At 27.6% G+C, this 8,679-nt stretch overlaps 1 protein-coding gene across 1 annotated transcript; it reads right to left on the bottom strand.

The window, feature by feature from the left end:
- Positions 1-194: 194 nt before the first annotated feature.
- Positions 195-8,431, bottom strand: LOC119676516 (putative uncharacterized protein DDB_G0286901). Its single transcript, XM_038087756.1, has 4 exons — positions 8,428-8,431; positions 7,054-7,057; positions 2,425-4,096; positions 195-367 (listed from the first exon to the last, which is right to left on the bottom strand). The coding sequence occupies exons 3-4, from the start codon at positions 4,073-4,075 to the stop codon at positions 195-197; spliced, it is 1,824 nt and encodes a 607-aa protein (XP_037943684.1). The 5' UTR covers positions 4,076-4,096; positions 7,054-7,057; positions 8,428-8,431.
- Between the last annotated feature and the right edge of the window lie 248 nt (positions 8,432-8,679).

The raw sequence follows: 8,679 nt of genomic DNA, 5'->3' as shown, positions 1-8,679 counted from the left end.
TTTATTAAAAAATGTTAATTACATTTACCGAACGGTACGATAAATTTAGCGCACGAAAGCCTAAATGTTTAAGTAATTTTCTGAGTTCTACTATTTACATAATTTAAATTTTAACTTTGAACTTTAGGCGTTATGGCAGAAATATTTTAAATATATATTTTTTTTACTATAAAAAATATTTTAATCAATAAAAATTACCTCTGCAATTGAATTGTGCTACTTTTCTGTAGTTTGTTGCGCGGTGTGAATTGCTGTTCTGAACGCGACATCGACACATCCAAGGACTTTCGTTTGACGATATCATCCAAGTTATTATGCAAGTTGATACAATTTTGTTTATTCTTCAAGGCAATATCATTTGGTTCCGCTGTTAAAGATATTATAAAATTTTGCATTACATTTTTCAACTTAATTAACTTAAAAGTTAAGTTTTGCAAGTCACGTGGATAGAAAACCATTATTAAACTTCAAATATAAATTAATATTTTTCTATCCTTATTAAATTTTAACATTCACTATTTAAGTAGTAAGAACAGTTACAGTTCAGTTCGACAGTTAAAAATAAAATGAACTTATTCCTTATATCATACTTAATAAACTATGATATCTTATACTTCTATTTCTTGTCTCTACCTGATCGTTAGCTTGAAAGTATTTAATGTCGTTAAGTTGTACCTGATAACGTTATTCTCTAATTTTTGCTAATTTTGAAAAGGCTACAGATAATACATTGATATATAAACTCACATTTTGTTTACCTGAATGAGGAAAACATCTTGTGGTTTTTCTTTTTTTTTGACACAACCTTTTTAATCCGCGCTAAGATAATTGGGAAATTCAAAAGACCGCCCTAAGATTTAGTTAAACTGTGAATGACTTGTTATAATAACAATATATATGGTATTTTGACATTTCTGCATTGTACGATACCAGATAAGCTAATTACGAACAATTCCTCCACTTAACTGTTTATCGATAAACAAAAGTACAATTTGTTATTGGTAAAGAACAATGAATAAATAATTGAAGAGTATAGCAAAGAGTATTTGTTTTTTAATAAGAGAAGTTATCACTTAACCTCCAGAAGAGAGTTCTTCAAAAAGAAAGAATTCAAAAGAAAAATAGTAAATATCATTAATATTATTTAAAACTTTACAAAGATTGCATGATAATACCATAATTATATCGATATATAATAATAATATACTTAAAGGATAATAGCTTATATCATTTACAATTTCATGATAATACCATGATAATACATTGCATGATAATACCTTAATTATAAAGCTTTATAAATAAATCTACCTTTATAAGGAAAATAACTAGTATCATTCAAAACTTTTCAAAGATATTGCATGATAATACCTTATTTAAATGACTATTATATATTGAAGAATTTTTATATCATTGATCTTTTTTGCAATAGACGCTTTTGGACAGTGGCTCACTTAGACTAACATTTATAGGATCAGTGAAAATCATCGAACTTAAATTTGTCAGACTATTTCAGAAGTAACTGAAAGTGTTTTTATTTAGATATTTATATAAGAAATATTATAAAAATAATATAATATACGGTAATAAATTATGGAATAATAGATTATAAAATAGTATTATAATAAGATTAAAAAGAAGATTTTAACAACATACAGTATGTTAAAATAAAGCTTATTTAATAATATGTACGGGTTTTTTGGTATTAAGGGATTTTTTAAGACAAGCATAAGGATTATGTTTTAAGCATTGATATTATCAACAGAACAGGAACTTAATATAATAACAAAACTAAGAACCTCCACAGTGGCTTTATGAATTTATATTTGATTATGTTAGATTCCATTGAAGGTTGTGAATATGTATATCAAAATCAATGTAAAGTATATCAAAGTCAATGTTACGTTACCGTAAGGCTCAACCTTCTTCTAATAATTTGTAAGAATCTATTAACATCTTAACTTAATATAATATAAGTTATAAACTGACAAAACCAGCATTGTTAGAGATAAAAAATAAGTATTGTTTTTAAGTCTTATATGCTCTTACCCCTTTCCTACTTTCGTGTTTTAATTTTATAGTTTTGTTCTACTGTTATAATATTGGGTTTTGTTATGTTTTATTTCGTCCCCGATTTATCATCGTATTATTTTTTTTATTTATATCTTATATAGATAAAATATATGTTACATATTTTATAATATATATTCTTATATATGTTTATAGATATTTTTTAAATAATTATATATATACAAACATATCTATACATATTTTTGGTTACCATAAAAAATAAAAAATAAAAAATAAAAATAATAGCATATAACCAATAACTTCTAATAACAAAAACTTTATTGACTGTCTTATATGTATATGTCTTATATATGTAAACTAAATAATACTCTAAAATTTATAGTTTTGTAAACTTACCGTAAAAGCTGTCATCCGAATACAACACGCTACCCTCAAATGCGATTGTGTAATTGTCTTTATTCGCCTGGCAAGTCAATATAATATCACCATCTTCCGGATATGCATCCATATCCAATGAGTCCACTGATATATGCGATTCTTTAACTGGTGAAAAAAGCAACTCCGATTTACAAATTGAATTGTCGATCAATTCATTAGTCGAAGTAGTTGAAGTCTGTGAAATATTATGTCCATGTTGTGTTATTTGTGGCAACATATTTTGTTGCAACATAAGCGACTGCTGTAAACGACTATTACCACCGATTCCCTTACAGTACGATGGTAAATAGAGCAATGAATGCATATCTTCAGCACGAAAACTTTCCATATCAACTTCGGCAAGATTAGCATCTAAATTTTTGGCAATATCCTCATAATAGATTAGATCGCCTATACCATTGTATGACGCCGATAGTGAAGATAAGACACTACGTTGCATGCCGCCACAACCATCTCGATAGCCGTAATCCAGAAACCACTGATAATCGGAATTGTCATGAGTAAAATCATGTGAAGATGCAAGGGAACAATTTAAATTATTACTAGCAACATTGTTGCCAAGCGAACAAAAGCCACCAATACCATTACTAATAATATTATTACCAACACCGCCACCACAAGCTGTTGCTGTTGTAGCAAAACCTACCAAATGTTGTTGTTGGTGCTGTTGCGTTAACATATTGCTATCGTGCGGAAGCATATTACTACGCGACCCCGGTGTTGTTGCATTGCTATTGTAGTCTGATTCTGGTGTTGCTGGTGCAGCCATTGTTGTGCCACTATTTAACAAGAAATTGTTATTACCACTACTGCCAATTAGAAAACTATCGTCCAGGAAGACGCTGCTACTGCTGCTCACTTCCTCATTCAAAATAATGCTGCGCAACGCGTTATTATAACGATCCAAATTATTTAATACTATTGCAACATTCTGTTTGAGACTCTCCTCACTCAGTTCATCATCAGCATCTTTGGCATTTAACAATTGTTGCTGCTGTTGTTGCAAATGTTGTTGCTGCAATAACAAATCATTTAAATGCTGCTGATAATGTGTTTGCGTTAGAATTGGCAATTTTGTGCTACGCAAATGCTGTTGCAGCAACTGAAGTTGCTGAGATGATGCTGATGACGTGATCTTTGTATGCTGCTGTTGCTGCGATTGTTGTTGTTGTTGTGGATGTTGCTGTTGCTGTTGCTGTAGCTGTTGATCGATGTTATTATCGTAATAAGCATATGCAAATGGTGAATTGTTAGGACTATTTAATGGATTTCTATATGTGTGCAATGGGGAATGTATGGCAGATGTGGGTGAATTGGTAGCAGTTGTTGCTGCTGATGCTGTTGATGTTAGGGTGACGTTTTTATTATTTATATTTGCAGAAGAATTTAAAGGAAGCGTTTGTTGATTATTTTTATTGTTAAAGTTTTGTTTTAATGCATGAGTTAAATGTTTATTAATATTAGCAATGTGCTGAGGAGAATTTTGATGTTGTTTTTGTTGGTTATGATTAAAATGAGTAGGATGTTGAAAGTGGCGTGGTGAATTTTGAAGCGGTTGTGAAAGATGTGATTTGTTGTTGATGTCGTTGTTTGTTGAGAATTCTGTCATGCCACGACGAAATTTGTGTCCTGCAATATAAAAATAGTTTTTATTAAAACATCATCTATACAGAAAAATATAATAAAAAGATTTAAATAAAAAGCAATGAATGTATATATAGTTGAAAAAAGATCATTTCGTCTTCATTTTATAATTTTACTTTAATTCTAATGCACACTTGTGAACCATAAATGTCTCATAAAGCAAAGCACTTGGCCACATAAAAACCGAATTACGTTATATTGGGATTTGAGCGAACATTAGTGTTAATGAACTTCATATAATGATAATTAAATGTTACAAACATAAAAGAATGATGTTTTTTGAACACTTAAAAAATCACTCTTAGCTAAATCTGAAAGCCACTTGAAATTTATTGACTCAATTTAGAGTAATAAAAAGTAGCTAAAAAACGAATTTTAATTAATTTTTATTTTATTTGAGAGAATGAGACACAAAATTTTATATAAAGACACAAAAGTTGAAGTTCAAAAATATATAATGTCACGTCAGCGACTAATTGCTACACATAAAAATATATTTTAAAATGTTATAAAAACGGTAAAGTAAAAAAATATATAAAAGAATATTTAAAATAATATGTAAAAGAAACTTTAAAAGAATATGTAAAAGAATATTTGAAAGAATTTCTAAAAAAATATTTAAAAATATATTCAAAAAAAATATTACAAAAATGTGTGGAGATATTGTTATTTATTATAATAATATATGTAAAAAATTTCCCAAACAAAAGTTAATAAGAATAATATAAAATATAAGTAATTATAATATTAATATCTTTAAAAAAAAATAGAAATATTCACATTATATATATTAAATTGATGCAAAATAAATAACATAAAAATATAAATATTGTAGTGATATTAATAGCAAATATTTCTAAAGACCAGTAATAATGGGAATTTTGCAATCCAAAAAAATTGATTTGCAATTCATAAAAGTAATAAGAATAAAAGTAATTCCATTTCTCATTGATTATACCGACGATTCCTAGGGAACCGCTTAGACCTATAGGCCCAATATGCTAACGTAAATTCATTTCTCATATAATATAAACATTTTTTATGTAATATTTTATTTATTTATAATAAGTAAACCACTAAGCCCACTTAAATTTTTAGTAAGTATATTTACAGCTATTGAATATTATACTATATTTTATAATACGTTAATTTATTATTAACTGAATGGGAATTTTAAAATATATAGGCTCTTGATTCTTTAGACATTCAAAGTTTCGTCCGTTAGAGCCACAACTAGTGGGTTAATGTTATTACCGAAACTTTGAAGAGCTTTCGAGTAAATGCAAGTATTTTGAACTGAAGTCGTTTCAGTATCTCTAATTTATGGTTACTAACTGTGCCCAACAACTGTATTCCTTATGTCTAGATTGTTACTATAACAACTTCCTATAAAAGAACTTTTATCAGAAAAAAATAAAATACTAAAAGTTTAAGTACATATTAATTATAATTTTTTTTTAATTTTTTAAACTAATATAATTATATCTGTAATAAATTCTACAATATTCTAATTGTGAGTCTACATATTTTTATTTTACTTGTTACCTCATTAGATGGATTTTTAATAGATGTCTTTGATGTACACTAATAAGGTCAACAGTAGGGCAATATATACTATATGTCTGCTATAACACAATATAGTATATTTCCCACATTCTATTAACCCTAAAAAAGTTACACTTTTTGAAATTAATCCTGCCTCTGGGGTAATTTCATACCATTTAATAGCATTTTTTAGAAGTTCATTTCAACAGCTCATGAATCCGCACAATCTCATATCATTTTTGAGACATAAAATATAAAAAAATATATATTTTTCCCTTTAAATATGCTTTATGTAGAAACAATATCTTATCTAGCTGAATTTTTTATAAAAATATAAGAAAAAGAATACAACAGAATCAGAGATACACTATAGTAGAGAGTATAGATGACCAGAAAAAGCAAGTGTCGTATTTGGGGCATATCTTTATCGAGTTGAAAGAAACGATTTTTCTTTCATATATATTATAATTTATCACTTTAATTGTAAAATTTTTTAAATGCTGTTACTTGACAAGTGTTAATAAAAATAAAGAAAGGGGGAATTATATAAAATAGATGAAGCGATAGGAGCGCCATAAGTTAGGGGAGAGCACAAAAAGATGTGCTACACAACATATGTGACATTTTTTTTTAAATATTTTGTTCTTCTTAGTTTCTTTGAAGAATGAGAAGAATTAAGCACTAATTCAGCATAAAGTAATAAAATCATTTAATTTAAAAAGAAAAAATATAAATAAAGCGTTTATAGAATAATACATCCAACGGTCTTACTCATGACAATACCATAAAACCACAATTATTCATACTCTTTGTTGAGGGTGGAGTTTTTTTTTTGTACTTTAGATGATGACTCAACATAATATATGCTGCAGTATACATATTCCCTTACTCCAAATTTTACTCTACACAATTTCATTTGAACCCCACTTATACAGCCATATAGACAGCCATAATACTGTCTGCTTCTTTCGAAGCACTTGTATTAAGAAACGGAGACTCAATTGCACTTGTAATCAATTTGTAAACTGAGCATTTGGTAAATATACCATTTTAAAATGTATGCATCTGAGTACTTGAGTACTTGAGAACTTTTCATTTCGGGTAATCAATTAAGTGTGATTGTTATATGTAATTGTGTTCAAATTGAAGCATAGCAGACCGATACGTAAACAACTTATATTACATATCAGTCTTAATTATATAAAAATTAAGTGAAATGAACCTTTGAAACTTGATATACATATACAATTATATGGGACATGTGTCTACATAATACATACTATAATTGAGGAATTCAAATTCCACACAAAACAATTTTTATACATAATTAAGGCAATATTGTCTTATAACATTTTATAACTGATATAGGAACAACTTATGTTACTTATGATTATTTAAGTGTCTATGGTTTACAATATCATTTAAATTAATTAAAGAACTATTGACGACAAATTGTTTACCAAAGATAGTAAGATCGTATACAGAGAATGGATCTAAAAATAAGGCTGTATGACTGCAAGTAATAATGAAATTTGATATTATGGCACTTAGCCAAACAGACGATAGATGATCGATTTAAATGAACGCAAAAGATAAATACTAAATAACTTTAAAATATAAATATATATAGACAAAATACATACTCATAAACCTTATCAACATATTTTGAATGCACTTGATAAGAAAACTTATATTAATCATTAATTTAAAATTAATCCAATTTTTAATTAAAATTTTTTTGTTTATAATAAGAAATCTGTTTTGAATAGAAAAATAAATATAGGTGACTAACTGAAATCAAAAAATTAAATTTTTAACAAGCGAATATTTTAGCTGACCTTAGCCGAACACAATATATATTATAACTGCCTATTCTATTGTAATAATTATTAAAGAAAGAATAATTTCAAAATAGAAATTAATTTATTTATGCATTTTCTTTATTCATTATTTCTATATATATATATATATATAAATCTGGTTGGCACTTAACGAACTTTATAATCATAGCTAAACATATGGAGATCTATTTTGCCACTACAGATATACCAGATGTATTGAATATATATATTTAAACTCCATTACAATTTTTTTTATATTTTTATAAAAAAAATATTTTATTTTCTGTATATGAAAATGCCAAAGTCACGAAATAGATAAACGAATTTCACGAAAATATGTGGCAAATTTTATTTTGAATGTCAACAGCTCAAACATATTTATAAGAATTGAAAAATATATTATACAATACTTAAACATATATTGGCCAAATACCAAAAATAAAATATGTCAACAAATAAAAAACAAAAAATAATTTTCAAAAGAAATAAAGTCAAGATACTCGTATGAAGACGAGAAGGCGAGCTAAATTTAATAACATTTAAACACATAATTATAATATATTTTAATCTATATATATATAGTACTATGTACATATGGATTTGTAAATACATATGTTATGCATTTATATAATACATTAAGACTGAAAAGTTTTCGGAAATTCTCATTTAAAATTCGCGCGCTGTATATTTTTCGATATTTTAAGTTTATGTAGTTTGGCAGCACTATCCTTAATTTGCCAAAAATGAGCTCGATCTGTCAGACAGTTCGTTTACGGCAGCTGTTGAAACCAGTTCACCTCAGTAGTGCGTTGCGAAATGTCTTCGACGGTCGTACGACCGTCCTGGAAGGCTTTGTACCACTCATAAACTTGAGTTTTCGATAAAACTGATTCCCCATAAGCCTTTTGTAGCATTCGCAACGATTCTGCACACGAAATTTCGTTCGAAACACAAAATTTGATGCAAACTCTTTGTTCAATATTTTTTTCCATTGTTTTTTTCGCAACGCCCTACTGAGGTGAACTGGTTTCAACAGCTGCCGTAAACGAACTGTCTGACAGATCGCGCTCATTTTTGGCATAGTAATTAAGGACAGTGCTGCCAAACTACATAAACTTAAAATATCGGAAAATATACAGCGCGCGAATTTTAAATGAGAATTTCCGAAAGCTTTTCGGTCACA

Source organism: Teleopsis dalmanni, chromosome 2 (genome assembly GCF_002237135.1).
Source record: "Teleopsis dalmanni isolate 2A chromosome 2, ASM223713v2, whole genome shotgun sequence".
NCBI classification, from domain to species: domain Eukaryota; kingdom Metazoa; phylum Arthropoda; class Insecta; order Diptera; family Diopsidae; genus Teleopsis; species Teleopsis dalmanni.
The sequence above is the reverse complement of the archived record's forward strand: the minus strand, read 5'-3'. Positions and strand labels throughout refer to the sequence as shown.

Coding starts and splice junctions, on each gene's coding strand:
- LOC119676516 (XM_038087756.1), bottom strand. CDS start 4,075: ATGACAGAATTCTCAACAAACAACGACATCAACAACAAATCACATCTT. Junction 368..2,424: donor TTCGGATGACAGCTTTTACG/GTAAGTTTACAA, acceptor TATCTTTAACAG/CGGAACCAAATGATATTGCC.